Genomic DNA, 19,372 nt, shown 5'->3' on the forward strand with positions numbered 1-19,372 from the left:
ACAATAAAATTACTGTAGTTGAATGTTAACAATGACACAGTCTTGTAACAGTATTTTTCTTGCATTTTATTCAAAAAATATAGCGGTAGAAAACAGAATTTCCTTCAACAGAGAACCAGGGGGGCAGGGCCCTGTTTCAGAAACAGACTGCTAGCGGACAGCAGAGAAACTCATTTACCCCACCTACCCTTTGGTTTCTTACACTATCCCCTCGTTGCCCTGCTGACTTGCCGTGTCCAGACAAGTACCGCGCAACTGTGTCCTCCACCTTCACCAGAACCTGAGCGTGACGGCGCCTTCTTTTCATTTAGGTCTATGCGGTCCCCTCTCCTTCCTCTCGAGTCTGTCCTGCATTCTCTCCAGCACTCCTCTTCTCTGGTCCTCGGCCCCGGCAGGTGAGGCTGGCTCCTCCTTCACAAAATGAGTGGAGACTTGAACCTTGAATTTCCACCATCTGTGGTCACCAGGAGTAAGTGCCCCTAGTCTGTTCAAGGCTAACCTCTCAATCTTTATTCTCCCCTCCCCCAATATTGTATTATAAAATTTTCAAACATGCAAAAATGTTGAAAGCATCATATTTTACCATTCAAAGTCAAAAGATTATCTGTAAGTCCTCTGCTTTGATTATCTTCTGTCATGGAGCAAAGAATTAGATAATATTCTTTTGTTTAATTGCTATGCATGCTATGCATTAGCCAAATCAAAAATGAAAATTAAGCATGAAATCAAAATACCTAAATCTATATGAAATCAAAATACCTAAATCTACATGTAAAGTACAGAGTATAGGAAATGACTGTCTTCTCATTGCACTGATGAAGCTCAACCAGTGCCGGATCCATCATCAAAGAGAGGTGTGAAAAACATGGCGAGGCTTTAGTGACAAGTTATATGTAATTAAAAATTTAAAATAAGTCCTATAAGGCTAAAGAAACAATAAAGCTCAGTTTGGAAACAAGAAGGTACAAAGACAATCAATCGAATAACGCCTAATACCACAAAAATAACTGCTTCTACCCGGTGCATAGTTATTCTCTGTCTCTACACTGGAGAGAACAAGACGAAACAAGTTCAAGGCTGTAGCAAGAAGAGAGCACAGAGCAGACACAGAAAATAAATGAGTTCTCAAAAAAGAATAAGGGGCTCCCTTTCTGGATTTGTAAAATAAAAGCATACATATGAAGCTTCTCAAGGTCTTTGATTAGTATGAAATTATTATTTAATCTTCCATGATCAGAAAAGAGCTAATCTGAGCAGATATCAGTAACTGCAGATGTCCTTTTCCAACAAAGTCTCTAACCCACTCAACATACTTAATCTCCCCAAATCAAATACAACCACTGCTGAGGAGTTGGGTAGAAAAGTGTTGGGGCAGGGGGTGGAGGCATTTTGGAGTTGACAATGTAGCAATTTGAAGTATGACAAGGAAAACCCAAATACATCAAACTTAGCGATTCAGAGTACTTTCTTCCCCCACAGCTAGAACCTCCAGAGAACTGCTGTAAAGCACACAATTTCACTGCAGCAAATACCTTCTCTGGAAACTTGATGCTGCAGTTGGCATAGCTATCTGTTGCAAAGAGAACTTACTGTACTCCAGCTCTCAAAATGAGAGCCTGGAAAATATTAAACTCATTATCTGTTTAAATCAATGCAATAAATAGGGATAAATTCTATTTTTTAATGGTTTCTTGCATTGTTTGTATTCTCAAGATAAAGAGACACAGAATCCCAAATGAGGAAAGAAAAAAGCCATTCTTTGAGTTGTTAGTTGACCATAAGTGTTACCTAGTCTGAAAAAGTAAGGATGGCCCTCTTTTCCTAAGACAAACATAAAAATACCTCCAAGAAGTCTGAGGGGGAGGAGAGGATCTATTAGAGCCTTAGTCCATCCTTTTCCTAAGGATAAACTGCCTGGATACAAGACTTAAAACCTGAGTTTTAAGTCACTGGGTGTACTAGTCTGGTAAGACTGTCATAGCAAAGTAACACAAACTAGATGGCTTAAACCACAAAAATGTATTTTCTCATAGTTCTGGAGACTAGGAATCTGAGACCAAGGTGACAGCAGAGTTGGTTTGTAGATGGCCATCTTCTCCCTGTTACACGGTCTTCTCTCTGTACATGTCTGTGTCCAAATATTCTTCTCTTGAAAGGACACCAGTCACCACATTAAAAGGAAGCACTCTAATGACCTCATTTTACCTTTGATTATCTCTTTAAAGACTTTATGTCCAAACACATTCTGAGATACTAGAGGTTAGGCCTTCAACATATGAATGTTGGGAGAACACAATTCAGTTCATACACTGGGTTAAAGAAATTTTAAGAGAGAATTTTAAAAATAGCCTACAGACTGTTAATCTTTATGCCATTATAATTTTTAAATGATAGAAACTAACCGAGAAGTAAACTTAGCAGACACCATGATTAACAGAATGGGAATTTAATATTGTCCTGGAAAGAAAAGGTCATGTTTTTGAGTAGCACCCACTTATCAAGTGAGTGCCTTCTCTGTGTAGCTAAACAGGAGAGAAGACCAGAAAAGCTGATCAGGAGTAGGTAGTGAACAGCTTTGGGAGCCAGGCTGTGAAAGTGAGGCTTGATCTGATAGACAGCAGGGAAAGACATTAAAATACTGTAACGAATAAAGTGATAACACCATGACAATTTTCTTTCTCTAAAAAAGAAAAAGATTGCTGTAGTTAAAGCATCGAGGACGCACTAAGACAGGAAAGGAAAAAGAAGTTACTGGCCTACGCTAACTAATGGCAGAGGGGCTGGCAACTTGATCAAATTCTATTGCTATTTTTGAAGCAGAATTACTGAGTCATTTTGTGAGAGGAAGACATGAAACTGATGATGACTTCAAGATTTTTAATATGAGCAACTAATTACATAAAATTTTCTTGAGGAAAGAGAGGGCAATCCTGAACGTCTGGACAACATCTAAATGGAAAGATCTAGTAAGCAGCTGGAGAGACATTTAAAATGACAGCATATGAAGAAAAAGAGAAATGCAAAAGGAATTCTTTAAAAAAAAAAAAAAAAGTGAAGAAGAAAACCAGGAGTTAAGGCCAGTCCAAGAAGAAAAGAAAAGAGAGAATTTCCTTAAGAGACGCTTGTCCTTTGGAAAAAACGATGCAGGAGAGCTCGAGTAAGATAAGGGCTAAAAAGAAACCACTGGATTTAATTACCAGGCACTGGTACACTGCACTGGAACTACTTATCTGTTTCAACCTACTAGCCTGCAAAGCTTCTCTCAGGCAAGGATCATTTCATGGTGCCCAGTATACTCTATGTTTCAGCAGCTGCTCAAATGACACTGATGAACAAGTGAATTACAGAGATGGCAAATTCTACTCTAGTGATGTGAGAAGAGGGACTAAGGGGTACCGTATCAGCAAGTGAATCAAGTTTGGCAGCAAGGGAAGGAGAAAGAGATGGGAAGCAGATCGCAGGAGAGAGCAAAGGACACTTGTTTATTCGTAGAGCAGTCAACAGTAGCTTTAAGTGAAGTTGACATGATGGTGGAGAAAGAACATGGACCCCAAGGTCAGACAGGTCTGGGCCCCTAAGTTGTGGATTTGGGGACAATCCTTCTAGGCCTTGGGTTTCTCTCACTTCTTAATCAGAAATCGGGAACGCTGTCAATGCCATGAAGACTTAAATATGCCACGTTTGTGTTTAACTTTGGCGCACAGAACATATTTTTTTTTTCTTTCCTTCCAACTTTAGCACAGAGTCTTCAACATGTTTGCGGACTGAGAAGGAACCAGTGGGGGAACATAAATCAGAAACACTAAGAGAAAGCAAGTAGCAGATTTCATTTGAGGAAATCCTTCAAGTACTAGGGGCTTCCCTGGTGACTCAGCTGGTAAAGAACCCACCCGCAATGCAGAAGACCTGGGTTCAACCCCTGGATTGGGAAAATCCCCTAGAGAAGGGGACCGCTACCTACTCCAGGATCCTGGCCTGGAGAATTCCATGGACTGTATGTATAGTCCATGGGGTCGCAAAGAGTCAGACACGACTGAGCAACTTTCACTTTAAGTACTAGGGCAAAAACTAGAGAGGGAAGAAGACTACCTGCACAAGCATAGGAGTCTTTACCAGGGGTCCTAACTGCCCATGGGGCTGCACATGCACGGACCTGAGGAAACCCCCAAGAAGCAAGGACAACAGGGAGTGGTGAGCACCATGCGGAAGCAGCCAGCAGCAGCCCCAGGTGAGACGAAGCTGCCCCACAGCTCTGGGGGACCAATGCCATGTGACAGCAAGTCCAGGTTTCTAAGGAAAAGGTACAAATCTAGACTTCTGTGAGATCTTTTTTTCTTTTGGTCTTTAAAACAACATATAGACCAAACAATACATTATCAGCCTGAAGCCAGGAATTTGAAACCTAACCTTATTAATGCAAACAAGATGTCAATATTTTGAACACAAAAAAGCAAAGTACTACTGTGATCCACAGTCTGGGTCAAGTGCAATCCCCAGACATTTACCTTAGGGATGAAATATGGTCCTTCCAAACAGGACAGAGAATAACAGGGAAAGGAGAGTGTGGGGAAGAGAGGGGAAAGTAAAGGATTCCATTCTGACATGCTAATCCCCAGTATTAATGAAAACCTTGGGCTCTAGACTTGAGATTAAAAATGAGGCTCTTCTGCTAACTGAATGACATTAGAAAAGTTACTAAATGCATCTAACCTTAGTTTCCTCACTTGTAGACAGAAAATAGTAACAGGATTTCCCTCCCAATGTTGCGGACAGGAATAGCTGGGATGAAGCAATACAGCTCTGGTGAGCTATTTGTCATAGAGAACAGTCAGTGAGGAGTAGGTGTTATTGTTGTGATTATCATTATATGTATCTCCAGGGCAGCTGGATACCCAGGCCTGCAGCTCCACAGACTGACATGAACACCCACGTAGAGAAATCAGGGCATGGATTTTAATGGAAATCTGGAAATGAATGGGATTACCAAGGAGAGGAAATAAACAGAAACCAAAAAAAAAAAAAGAGTAAGGCAAGAACTCTGGAGAATACTGAATTTATGGGGTAGTTTGAAGGATCAAGAAATAAAAAGTGCAAGAATTAACAGGATAACCAAAAGACAACGTCCCAAACGTCTAGGATATTTCAAGATCTGTCAAATGCTGCACAGAAGTCAAGCTAAAGAAGGACTGAGAAGTGTCCGTTGGACTCAGTGACTGGGTCACTGGAGACTTTACCAAGAGCCAGATAGGCACAAAGTGCTGACTTCAAAATACACAGATTTTTGTTGAATGAAGTGTTTCAAAATGATGGAGCAGTGAAGACAAAATACATATTGCCAAATCTTCCAGAGACTCTCCAACTAACTGCTCAGTTTGAGTTCAAAAGCACTTGAGAATGTCTAGCTACATTTAATGGGAACCCAACATTCCTGTGACTTTAGTATTTGTCTTATGTCAGCCAGGGAAGGCAATTAAGGAGCTGACTGTAACAATGAAGTCAGATCTCTGGTGGCTTGTCCCTATGAACAGAGGCTCGTTGTTTCAGAAAAAGAAATAAAGGTAGGAACAAAAGGCAAACTCGTGGTCTTTACCCATACTGAAACTATGTATTATTTTTAGCATACTTTAAACTAAAATCTGTAATATTTATATGATGATCACACACTTCATTTCTTTCAAACAATACTGTACACATATGCAGTTACTCAGTGTGTCATTTTATTGCCACAGGACAAAGTCAAGGTCTCCTCCTCCAATCATCATTACTGCCTTATAGCTATTATTTCACTGGGAGAGAAGATCACAGGAGTGAAGGATATTAATGGGCTGAGTCATTTACACACTTTTGAATCATGTGAGAATCTAGTATAAAATTAGTCATTCTTGTAACTGGACCAAGACTCAAGATGGATTTACTCTCTCCAAAACAGCCACTGTTAGATGTTTGGCTCCCAAAAGAACATACACCTAATGATTTATATTTTGGATATCACACAGCCTTGAGAAGTTTATTATGGGTACACAGTGGTGATAAGCAATATGCTTTGTGTTCTGCTCAGTATGCTAAGTATCCCAAGTTCCAATTCATGATCTAAGGCTGTGGGACCTACTTTCATGCTGGGAATCCAGAGAGAATTGTCTCAACTGGTCCTAGAACATTCATTCAACAATATTTACAGAGTCCCAACTGGACACCAGGCAGCATAATGCATTTAGCATAATTGCTGAGACATTTATGGAGGTTGGCCCAAACTTATGACACACCACCAACCCAACTGGTCATGCACTGGGTAAATTTATATAGGCCAACCCTGTCTCCACCTATATATAGCAAAAAAGCTTGCAGAAGTTTTCACTGAAAGGCACATCCAGGCTACAAATCACTACGCTTTCACTGACTACAACCTAATTGCAATGGAGACACATTATATTTTCTAGAGACTTTACTATACTATCCATGACCTTTAAAAAAAAAAAAAAAAGGACAAAAACACATATGTCACACACACGAATGATGACCAGCATGGATTATACCCTTCATCTCAGGCCAGTTTCTGTTGTCAATTGCACAATCTGCACTGAACTCTGTTGGACTCAATTATTTGCAGTTGAGTGAGTTTCCTAGTGCCATTATTTAGTTTGACTCTTGACAGAAACACTTAATAGGGAAGGAACACTTCCTTGTTGAACATTATGACACACTGAATGGACGTCTCAGTTTGCCCAGGTGTTGTAATACACCATTATTGGACATGGAAACATCTTTCCCTCTTCAAGCCTTTCAGAAAATTTTTGAAAATGAATAAATTTAAACCTGTGGGCAACTGCCACTGGTCTAGTTCTAATGGACACGTCCTATTGGAATAGAGTTGTCCCACAGATAGCAGTTGAATGAGGCAACCTCATCTTGTGTACATCTGTTACTAAACATTTCTGCTGTTGAAAATTACTCCAATCATTCCTCATGGCACCAATCCCACTATAAGACTATGACCAAAGGAATGACACATTTGTTACAGAATTCCAATATGGTGGGGGAGTGGGGGGAGACGAGTAAAGGAACCAAACTGCTGATTTGCCTTCTGGGCTTTGTTGTTGTTTGCTTTATTTTCTTCTCTATTTTCCTTTTCTTTGTTTCTTAGGCAGAACTTATAGAAATAACCATTATTCACCTCTTCTATTTATTCACCCATTCAATAAATATTTACCAAATGCCTACTGCATGCAGGCACTGTGCTAGGCATTGGAGATTCCTTAGTAAACAGACTATCCTAGTCCCTGTTGGTCTCCTGGGGTTTGGGGTTTGGTGGAGGAAAACAGTACTATTCAAAGAGTCAAATACACTGTCATCAGCTGTGAGAAGTGCTGTGAAGGAAATGTATTAGATGCTGAGAGAGCACGCAACAGCATAAATGCCGAGAACACCATCTCACAGGCAATCTTTTTATGTACTGCTCGATTTAAACACAGGTCAGGCTGAGAGGAGAGTGAGAGGAAGGTTTTTACTGTTGTTATTAACAAACACGTTGCAATTGCACAAAACCTTTCATCTGAGTGGTTCAAAGCCTTCTATACACAAGTATCATTATCCCAATTTGACAGATGTGAGAAATGGGCAGTTCACAGTGATTAAGCATCTTGCCCAAGGTCATACTGAGTCAGTGACAAACGACTGCAACTCATTCAGATCTCCTTTCAACTTAATTTTGCTTTGCATATGCCTCCAAGTGCCAACTCAAAATGAACTTTCATAACTCATCTTAACTTTATGAAAACATACCTGATTTCAGGCAGATATCCTTCACCTTCAGTGGCCATTTGTTAGTTCTCATACGAAAAGACGTTAATTCTGATTTTAATAAAATTGCATTCCTATCCACTACGCCTGTCAAAATCTACAGAATTATTCAATGCCTTATTTATCACTACAGTATCTCACTCAAGATTTCAGAATAAAAAAAGGACAGAAATGGGTTGACACTAATGGGATATACTGGGCTTCCCAAGTACCCCATTATCCAGAAAGATGATCTCCTAAAAATGCTAGATCATCTGCTGAAGATCCAGTTCCAGTGCTGCTGGGGAAACAATACCCATGAGGTTAATGTCACCCAGCATGAGGGTAACCAGTGAATAATACATGAGAGTGTTTCTCCAATAGCCAGAAAACCAACCAAGGGACAAAAGTTGAATTAGCTGTGAATCTTGCCCTCCCTCACTTACACCTAACGACCAACTTGCATTTTTTTTTCTGCCATGATTGCAACTCGAGCTCTGCAGGTCTAACAGTCTCAGTATCCAAGAGAAGACTGATTTCACCCAGAGACTCAACAATGCCTTCAGTGATTTTGGGAGCTTAAACGGGCTTCCCTGGTGGCTCAGACGGTAAAGCGTCTGCCTGCAATGCAGGAGACCCGGGTTCGATCCCTGGGTTGGGAAGATCCTCTAGAGAAGGAAATGGCAACCCACTCCAGTATTCTTGCCTGGAAAATCTCATGGATGGAGCCTGGTAGGCTACTGTCCATGGGGTCGCAAAGAATCGGACATGACTGAGTGACTTCACTTCACTTCAAACAGCAACCTAGCAATTTTGAGCTTCTCATGACACTGACCAGACAGACAAAAATTGAGGTTACAGATTTGGTTGGGGCAATGAACCTTAATTACCAAGGGTAAACAGGATTACTGCTACAGAGTGAGAAAAGGAGGTATGTGTCTGGAACCTGGACTACCTCCTAGGTTTGCCACATCATTATCTAAAGATAATGAGAGTCAAAAGCAACTCCATACAAACAGGATCACTAAGAACACATATACCCCAATAACTGCTGTTGTAGTCAGGTAAAAACCTACATCATTTGAGAGTCTATTGAGGGCAAAGAGAATATACAACAGGTACTAGAGAAGGGAGTTAAAATACCAACTATGGGTTCAGAATCAATAACAAAAGCTAAGTATCCAATATTTCTTCCTTGGTCTGACATGTACACATTTATGTTTCTAAATAATTTCTTCCTTTCTTTTCCTGCTCCTGCTCTGGAGAAAGCGATGGCACCCCACTCCAGTACTCTTGCCTGGAAAATCCCATGGACGGAGGAGCCTGGTAGGCTGCAGTCCATGGCGTCGCCAAGAGTCGGACTGAAGCGACTTAGTAGCTTAGCAAGCTGGTGGCTCACTAGTTACAAAGGACCATAATGGAACAGGAGGCACGTAAAGGAGTAAGTGCGTCCCAAATATCCTAGATTTGGAAACAGACACTTAAGATGTTGTATGGGGGAAAGACAGAGCATATTTTCACTTTTATCAGAGAGCTGCAACATGTTAGAATGGAGCAATTTCCTATTGTTGCACTGTTAGCAAGTTTAAGTCTGGAAAGGAAGTGCATACAAAGGCTGAGTGGCCGAGCTTAGTGGTTGAGAATCTAGGAACCTTTCCTTTGGGGAATTTTCCACTTTATGAGTGATACCTCACTGGGACAGGAACAGAAATTCACTTTCTCAGTTTCCATGCAAGAAGAACACAGACATGTCAGCTTGACCCCTGGCCTGTGGGACTTCAGTTATTGAGACTGACACAAAGGAGGTGCCAGCAGAGCCCCTGCAGCCAGATTACCCAAGGATTTAACATTTAAATTCCAGCTCTGCTTCAGACAAGCTGTGAAGTCTTAGGCAACCTCTGAGAAACCTGATCTCTTCATCTCTAACTCTACAAAAGTCTCTGCATTGTCATGAATACTAAATGAATTAATGCATTTAAAGATTGTAGGGCTTTGGAATTCAAATACAGTAGCCACCAGCTACATGTGGTTATTCAAATCTAAAGTATTTAAAACTAAATACAATTAAAAATTTATGAGGTTGGTGCAAAGGTAATTACAGTTTTGGACTGTGAATTTTAAATCATTGTAACTAGGCTCAAACACATCTTTATTAATCAAAATATGAACCATTATAGTCAACACATTTTTGCCAATAAGTTTGTCTATTCCTGTAGCAAAAAAATCTCTGCTTCGGGATTTGACAAACTCTTGGAAAGCATTTTCTGCATCATGCTGGTTCCAGAAGTGTTTTCCCTGCAAAAAGTTGTTGAGATGCTTGAAGAAGTAGTAGCCAGTTGGTGAGAGGTCAGTGAACATGGCGGATGAGGCAAAACTTCATAGCACGATTCATTCAATTTTTGAAGAATTGGTTGTGCAACATGCAGTCGGGCATTGTTGTGGAGAATAGGGCCAATGCCCTATTCTGTTGACCAATGCCAGCTGCAGGCATTGCAGTTTTCAGTATATGTCACTGATTTGCTAAGCATCCTTCTCAGATGTACTGGTTTCATTAGGATTCAGACCAGCCACATACCACCAAACAGTGGCCATGACCTTTTTTGGTGCAAGTTTAGCTTTGGGAAGTGCTTTGGAGCTTCTTCTTGGTTCAACCACTGAGCTGGTCATCACTGGTCCACTTTCATCATACATCACAATCTGAATGAGAATGGTTCATTGTTGTTGCATAGAATAAGAGAAGACACTACAAAACGAGATTTTTTTTTTAAATTTCCAGTCAGTTCATGAGGTACCATTTATTGAGCTTTTTCACCTTTCCAATGTGCTCCAAAGGCCAAAAGACTGTAGAATGGTCAACACTGAGTTCTTCGGCAAATTCCATGTAGTTGTAAGAGGATCAGCTTCGATGACAGCTCACAATGGTTGTTTTTACCTTCTGATGGCCGGCCACTATGCTCCTCTTTTTCAAGGCTCCATCTCCTTTGCAAAACTTCTTGAACCACCCCCGCACTGTATGTTCGTTAGCTGTTTCTGGGCCAAACATGCTGTTGATGTTGCGAGTTGTCTCCGCTGCTTTCCCACCCATTTTGAACTAAATAAGAAAATTGTTCCAATATGCTTTTTGTCTAACATCATTTCGTAGTCTAAAATAAATATAAAATAAGCAGCAAGTAATAAGTCATTCACAAAAAAAAAAACATAAAATGAGAAATGTGTTAAAATGATATATAACATAACTACATTTATTCAGAATATATTCCAATATCAAATGGCAAATTTCAACAGTGCAAAAACCACAATTACTTCTATACCAACCTAATAGTTCTTCAGTCACACTGTCACATTTCAAGAGCTCAAAAGCCACAGGTAGCTAGTGGCTCTTTCTACAGTGCTTATACAGAATACTTCCTTTACTGCAGAAAGTTCTACTGAAAAGCACTGACTCACAGAAGAATTCCTGGCACTCAGTAAGCACTATTATTATTAACCAGTACTGTCACCATTGTTATTATTTTACATTACATCCCCAGAACTTCTTCATCTCACATCTAAAAGTTTGTACTTTTTGAGTACTTTCACCCGATCCCCCTCCTTCATCCCTTCCCCTCAACTCTGGCAAGCACATTATCATTACTGTCACAAAAGCAAGTTTAAGATACACTTGAATTTAAAACCTGGTGGACATGCAATTAAATGATGTCTTCTGACAAGAATCAGCAGAGTATCAGTTGCAACAATTTCTCTCAATTTACAGCTTATTATGGGCAACGTATTGAGCTAAGCACTTCACAGAGCTATTTTATTTAATCTTCCTAAACAAATAAACAACCTGAGAAGTAAGCACATCCCTATATTACAGATTGGGAAGTTGAGGCCAAGGAGTGGTATAACTACGAGCACTCAAAATGCTCATCAGTACGGAATGTGCGATTGCCAGGTCTGCAAAACTACTAAATCCATGACAACTTCAGTTTCATTTCCCTACAGATTTACTGAGTGTCCACTAGGGGCCTTGCACTGCATAAATGCTGGGAATACAGTGGAAACAAAAGAGACCAATACTCTCCCCTCATGGACTCCGCGTTCTAGTTAAGAAGAACAGTCAGAAAAGATATAATTAGCCGGATGGTAATAAGTGCTATGGAGAACAATTAAAGAGGGTGGGTGAGCTCCTCTATGATGGATGGTTATGGAAGGCCTCACTGAAAAGATGACATCTGAACAGAGACCTGATGAAAATTTAAAAGGGCAGGGAGGGAGTAGAAGGAGACAGAATCAGAAGTGAAGATGGAGTTGTGGGGTGGGGCAGACCAGGGAGGCCAATGCGCGGCCTTTAGCCCCTGCTCTGAGAGAGATGGGAAGGACTGAGCAGAGGACTGAGAAGATCTGGTTTGCTTTTTTAGAGGATCACTCCGGCTACTGTGATGAGATGGGATTTTAGGGGAGGAAGGGCTGCAGCAGGAGACCGCTTAGCAGCAGACCAGTCAGTAGGCGTCCGCTGGCCCAGAAGACCCTGGCCCAGACCAGGGTGGCAGCAGAAGTAGCAACAGGCGGTCAGATTCTAACCACATTCTGAAGGTAGAGAAACAGGGTTTATTGATGAACCCTGCGGATGCGGGCTGTGGAACATTAATGAAATGAGGACAACTTTGGGTTTGGCCTGACTAGATGAAATGGTACAGATGCCATTTCCTGAGAAGGGGAAGCTGGGAGGAACAGCTGGTTTGGAGGAAAAAACAAACAAAAAAACAAGAGTTTAGTTTTAGAAAGTTAAATGTGAAACGCCTATGGGAATGAATTGAAGTGGGAACGAAAAGGAGACAGTTGTACGTCTGAGACACGGTTTTGGAGAAAAGACAGGGTTACAGCTATAAACGCTCTGAAAGGTGACTAAGTGTGTGGTGTTATGGGGACACAAGATACATCTGGCGGACAGAGGCTGGGTGATGTCAGGGAGGGCCGTGAAGGAGCCAGGCTAAGTTTATGAAGGGCAGGAAGGCGACAGTGATCTGAAAGGGAGAGAAGAGCACCTCTACCAGAAAGAATAATGTGTATTCAGCCCAGAAGCAAGAGAACATTCCTGGAACTAGCATAAAAGAATGGTAAAAAATGAGGCTACCAACTTAAGCAGGGGTATATGAATTTAATCCTGAGGGTAATCAGGAATAACTGAAAAAGGCAGGTAAAATAATCAAATCTGCAATTTAGACAGAGTTCTCAAGCTACTAGATAGGAAGCAATATTTGTTGTGTTGTTTAGTCACCAAGTCGAGTCTGCCTTTGTGACCCCATGGACTGTAGCCTGCCAGGCCCCTCTGTCCGTGGGATTTCCCAGGCAAGAATACTGGAGTGGGTTGCCATTTCCTTCTCTAGGGCATCTTCCCAACAAAGGGACCAAACCCGTGTCTCCTTCACTGGCAGGCGGTTCTTTACCACTGAGCCACCTGGCAAGGCCAGAAAGCACGTTAGAAGAGAACAAAACTCCCTGTAGCAAACTCTCCATGGGAGACTAGAGATTATGAAAATGGCGATGAAAATCATTTGAGAGTCAGTAAATGCTGGTGATGGAATGAGCGCTATGAGGAAGTAGGAGGAGTGAGGATGATAATCAGGTTTCTGATGTGGGCCACTGGGTGTAGGATGTTGCCATTTCCTAAGTTACAGAATCTCCGAAGAAAATCAAGGGGAAAACTCTATGGGCCATGCCAAATTTAAGGGGTACACTGAAGCAGAAAGATCAAACAGATGACATGTGTGATTCTCAGACATGTGATCTGGAATGGAAATAAGGAAATAATGGAAATGGAAGTCGGCAGCACAGAGATGGGCTTCCCAGGTGGCGCAGTGGTAAAGGACCTGCTTGCCAAAGCAGGAGATGAGAGAGCCATGGATTTCATCCCCAGGTTGGGAAGATCCCCTGGAGGAGGAAATGCCAACCCACTCCAGTATTCTTGCCTGGAAAAACCCAGGAACAGAGGAGTTTGGCGGGCTGCAGTCCATGGGGTCATGAAGAATCGGACCCAAATGAGTGCATACACACAGCACAAAGATAGTAATTTAAGTTGAAAGCTCAGGAAGAGAGTGCAAAGGAGAGAGTCTAAGAACAGGTAGGAACACCAAGATTTCATGGCTGGAGAGGGAAAGCTGGGTCTACCAGGAGACTATGGAGGTGTGGCTGAAAGCAAGAAGAAACGTCAGACGTGTTGTCATGAAATTTAAGAGCGCATAACAATTCAGGGAGGAGGGAGTCCTCCACAGTAGCAAAGTCAAAGTCAAAGAAGAGAACAATGTCCTCTGAATTTTTCACCAGGTGTGGAATCTCGGGCCATTTCTGCAATTCTTCTAACCTCAGCATCCTCATCTATGTAAGAACGTTAAAGTTCCCACTGTACGCAGTTTTTGTGAGGCTACACGGTGATGCAGACCAAGTACTTAGTGCACTGTCAGACATACAAGGCACTGAGAAAGGTGCTCTATTCTCAGTGCCCCACATTTCACGGGATGTCAGACAGGCCAAGGCAACAAGGAGAAAGGGGGCTGAAAGCACGAAACCACACAGAACCAATGGCCTGGGAGCACACTATGCATTTTGAAAATTCGCAATGGAGAGAGAAAAAAAAAAAAAAACTACAGACTTTGTCCTTTTCTTCCTCCCCTCTCCCAATGTTCCCGTCAGTTCAGTTCAGTTCAGTTCACTCAGTTGTGTCCGACTCTTTGCGACCCCATGAATCGCAGCACGCCAGGCCTCCCTGTCCATCACCAACTCCCAGAGTTCACTCAAACGCATGTCCATCGAGTCAGTGATGCCATCCAGCCATCTCATCTTCTGGCGTCCCCTTCTCCTCCTGCCCCCAATCCCTCCCAGCATCAGTCTTTTCCAATGAGTCAACTCTTCGCATGAGGTGGCCAAAGTACTGGAGTTTCAGCTTTAGCATCATTCCTTCCAAAGAACACCCAGGGCTGGTCTCCTTCAGAATGGACTGGTTGGATCTCCTTGCAGTCCAAGGGACTCTCAAGAGTCTTCTCCAACACCACAGTTCAGAAGCATCAATTCTTCAGCGCTCAGCTTTCTTCACAGTCCAACTCTCACATCCATACATGACCACTGGAAAAACCATAGCCTTGACTAGACAGATCTTTGTTGGCAAAGTAATGTCTCTGCTTTTCAACATGCTATCTAGGTTGGTCATAACTTTCCTTCCAAGGAGTAAGTGTCTTTTAATTTCATAGCTGCAGTTATGTTCCCTTTCTCCCCATTTAAATGCAGTTTATAATGCAGAAATTCCCCAGAACCTGTCAAAGGAACCTTTTAAGCATATCTTGGGCTTCCCAGATGGCTCAGTGGGTAAAGAACCTGTCTGAATGCAGAAGATGCAGGAGTCACAAGTTGGAGTCCCAGGTCAGGAGATCCCCTGGAGGAAGGATGGCAACCCACTCCAATATTGTTGCCTGGAGAATCCCATGGACAAAGGACCCTGGTGGGCTACAGTCCATAGGGTCAAAGAGAGTCAGACACGAATGAAGTGACTGAGTGTGCACGAACAAGCATATCTTAATAATTACACAAAAAACTGTGTCAGTAAGATATTTACCACAGTCGTCATAAGTTGGTGATAACAGATGTTACGTTAAGAAGGGCAGCTTAAACTCAGGAGCAGTCCTCAAATAAATAAATGTTCTGTAGAAACCAATTCTATCGACCAGTGATTTCAAAATTTTTTCCAACCGTTTTTAACACGATAACCCAGGTAATGTTTATCAAATGAAACATTCTAACTACATGATTAAGGAGACCTTTGGACACCCTAACTTACTTTCAGGTTAGTTTTGACACTGACAAAATGATAGTTATCAAGAAGTTTCCCAGATGGCATAGACTTTCCTGTCCAGGATTAATGCTCTCACCTCCTCAAGGACACAGGGGCAGGTGGAACTGGGAAAACTGTATCCAACTTGCTTGCTTTTCTAATGGAAAAAAATACAGTGCTTTACAAAAACAAATACCACTGATTTTTTTTTTTCATATCTAAACTATTTCCATCCTTCTAGCATAATTTCGTTCAAAGCCTCCTTGCTTTAGGAATTCTCTTGATGAAGTTCTCAATGCACGAAGCCTATATTATAGTCCCTTCCCTATCTGCTTATTTTTTTGTTGTTATTGTTGTTAGTTGCTAAGTCGTCTCAGATTTTTTGCAACTCCATAAGCTGTAACCTGCTAGGCTCCTCTGTCCATGGGATTTCCCAAGCAAGAATACTGGAGCAGGTTGCCATTTTCTCCTCCAGGGGATCTATCCAACCCAAGGATCAAACCTTTGCCTTCTGAATTGGCAGGCGAATTCTTTACTGCTGAGCCACCTGGGAAGCCTCATTGCTGCTATGTTGCTTCAGTCGTGTCCAACTCTGTGCGACCCCATAGACGGCAGCCCACCAGGCTCCCCCATCCCTGGGATTCTCCAGGCAAGAACACTGGAGTGGGTTGCCATTTCCTTCTCCAATGCATGAAAGTGAAAAGTCAAAGTGAAGTCGCTCAGTTGTGTCCAACTCTTAGCGACCCCATGGACTGCGGCCCACCAGGCTCCTCCGTCCATGGGATTTTCCAGGCAAGAGTGCTGGAGTGGGGTGCCACTGCCTTCTCCAGGAAGCCTCATTATTTTGTGTTATATCCAACAAAATCAAGGCTCCAAAGAAAGTCCTAACTAATGGGGAACTTGATTTTCTTATACTCATTTAGATAAACTTTTCCATTCAACTCAGCAGTGGTTGGTGATACAGAAGCTTATCCTGCTTTAGAATCTGAACAATGAAAGAAGTTATTTCTTGCTCCAGTCTGTATGTGTGAGTGCGTGTGAAGGGGAGATGCTAGGGGGCGGGACATACATATGTGGTGCTTTCTCTCCTGATGAAAGGAAAAGACCCGGGAGGACACAGGGACAATGCTCAGTATCATGGAACATTCGAGACCAGAAAGACCAGCCTTCACCACCTAGGCCATTGGAGAGTGCCCCCAGCCACTACATGGTTGCTGATGTAAGGATGGTGAGGACTTCCTGCTCATGTCCCATGTCTTTCCTGGGTCCTCCAGTCACCCACCATGAGCTTGAAGATCTGAATAACCAAAGGAACAAATTTACCATTTCCGTCTTAACCAAACAGAAAGAGACACGCTCATTGTTCTTTCCTCTGTTCTTGCCAAGCATCCATCGGAAAACCTAGTTTATGTGACTATAGGGTCTGAAAAAGAAGCAAAATATCTATTTTGTGAATACTACATTTTTAAAAAAATCCGTAAGTTATCGTCTAACATTCTGATAGACAGTAAGTCTGATTTCAGGTCCCTTGTCTTTATATCATGGCATGTGTCTATAGCACAGAATAAGGGTAATTCAAGGATACCAGCTGGCTGTTTCTCTCATTTGTATCTTATCCAACACAATAAAGACCGTGGAATTATGAACAATCCAGTGGTTCATTAAGCTCCTTCTGCTTAGGTTGGTCCATTCAATCTCATCTAGAAGCCTATCAAATTCTCTGTTCTTGCTTTCTCTGTAATTCATACAGCTTCCTGTTGTTTGAAATGACTTCCTATTATTACAGCTATCAAACTGACTTTCACCTTACATTTTGTCACTTATGAGAAAAATTTTCTGAGCACATGACAGTGACTTCTAATTTAATCTAATCGAAAGCCACTGTACCACAAGCAAATAAACAAAACAAAAATCAGTTAGGTGATTCATAGCATACAGAGCACTTTTTACAATAACTTATATAATTTGATTCTCACTGCCCAGAGAGATTAAGTAACTTCCTTGAACCAAACACCGAACAGGTGATAAAGCTAAAACTACAAGGTGGCTACCAAGTCTGAAAGCATACAATTTCATACAACTTACAATTTCATATTGTAAAGCATACAATACAATTTCGTAACAGAGGATACCATTAAGCCATTTATCGTGTATCCACCTATTCACCTATGGCCACCCTGTAAAATCCAGATTCTCCAGCCATAGTCTGTTTTCCTTGATTCCCTGTATGTTTACTCTGAAGCACTCAAGAAGGCAGCAGTCAATGGAAAATACCATCTTTAAATTGTATGATATTTTAAACAAAATTATAAACTAGGTTTAATAGTCCATTCTCCAATTTAATTTCTCAACCACCTTGTGCATGGAGATTAAAAGAAGCAATTGGGACTTCTGGGTGTGCCAGTGGTTGAGACTCTACGCTTCCACTTCCAGGACAGAGGTTCTTATTTCCCCAAATCAGGGGGCGGGGGGGTGGGGGAAGAACTAAGATCCTGGATGCTGTATAGAAGTGACCTAAATTTTTTTTTTTTAATTAAAAAAAAAAAAGAAGCAATTAACATTCTCTCATGAAGCCTCACGTCCTGTGAGGGCATGAAATTAAGTGCTTTACCTACATTACTGCACTTAATCTGTGCAAAAGCCCCATGAAGTATCATTATCCTCTTTCTTACAAATAAGAAAACTGAAGATTTTAGAGGATACGTCAGAGGACCAATGTCACAGTTAGGCAGTGGAAGAGCAAGGATGAACCTGTAACTCCTGATTCCAACTGGTATTCTTTCCACTACCCCAGAGAGATACCCTTTACATGTTCCCTGAAATGCCACTTATTGACCATTTCTCTGCCTTCTTCCATGCAGAGACTTCCCCCTCACTGCTTCTAAAAACTGATCATGAGCAAATCTGTAGTCTAAGCTGGCAAGACGGAGAAAGCGATGGCATCTCACTCCAGTACTCTTGCCTGGAAAATCCCATGGACGGAGGAGCCTGGTAGGCTGCAGTCCATGGGGTCGCGAAGAGTTGGACACGACTGAGCGACTTCCCTTTCACTTTTCACTTTCATGCATTGGAGAAGGAAATGGCAACCCACTCCAGTGTTCTTGCCTGGAGAATCCCAGGGACAGCGGAGGCTGGTGGGCTGCCATCTATGGGGTTGCACAGAGTCGGACACGACTGAAGCAACTTAGCAGCAGCAGCAGCAGCAAGCTGGCAAGAAGGAAAATGTTTCTCAACCTGAATTAACCAACACCACTTAAGAGTACTGCCTGGCAGCAAGCACTACAGAAATGTTAACTAGGCTTACTGTTACTATGGAAAGACTGAGTATCCCATCTTTTTAATATAACAGTTCCATATAATAATATTCCTCAAGCAGTTCTTTAATACTAACAGAATCCTTCCCTGTGCATGTCAAGGCAGTGTGAAGAGTCACTACTCATTTAGACTAAAATTTTACATTTAGGAAATTTACAGTAAGATGTGTAAGATCATAAGCATATTTTATAACGAAGATTAGATAAAAACACTCCTACTCCCAAATGAAACTGAATTCAATGAACTACATCTGTCCTGAGGCACAGAGACATCATGAAAAGAGCCCTGAATGACACATCAAAAAACCAAGGTTCAAGTCTCAACTCTTGAGACTGAGCATGCAACCTGAGCATGCCCCTTAACCTTGCAGAGGCTCAGAGTCCATCACATCCACCTTACCTAACTTGGAAGGTTTCTGTGATCATTAAAGAGGGCAGGGATTCCAGAGGGCTCCTCACCCATTGCCTAGGGCAA

General features: G+C 41.8%; 1 protein-coding gene across 5 annotated transcripts in view; it reads right to left on the minus strand.

Annotated features, from left to right (window-relative positions):
• The window catches only part of NSMCE2 (non-SMC element 2, MMS21 homolog (S. cerevisiae)), a 238,495-nt gene that overhangs the window by 159,283 nt on the left and 59,840 nt on the right, over positions 1-19,372 (minus strand). For 2 of the 5 annotated variants that reach the window (XM_010838887.1, XM_010838886.1), the window contains exon 1: positions 188-3,886. The exons of 2 other annotated variants lie outside the window; for them this stretch is intronic. In XM_010838887.1, coding sequence (XP_010837189.1) covers positions 188-307 — 120 coding nt within the window. In that variant the 5' untranslated portion in view covers positions 308-3,886. Of the gene's footprint in view, positions 1-187; positions 3,887-19,372 lie in introns of those variants that run through there. One more of the 5 variants, XM_010838888.1, reaches the window with a different exon arrangement.

The sequence above is a fragment of the Bison bison genome, unplaced genomic scaffold (genome assembly GCF_000754665.1).
Source record: "Bison bison bison isolate TAMUID 2011002044 unplaced genomic scaffold, Bison_UMD1.0 scf7180017864108, whole genome shotgun sequence".
NCBI classification, from domain to species: domain Eukaryota; kingdom Metazoa; phylum Chordata; class Mammalia; order Artiodactyla; family Bovidae; genus Bison; species Bison bison.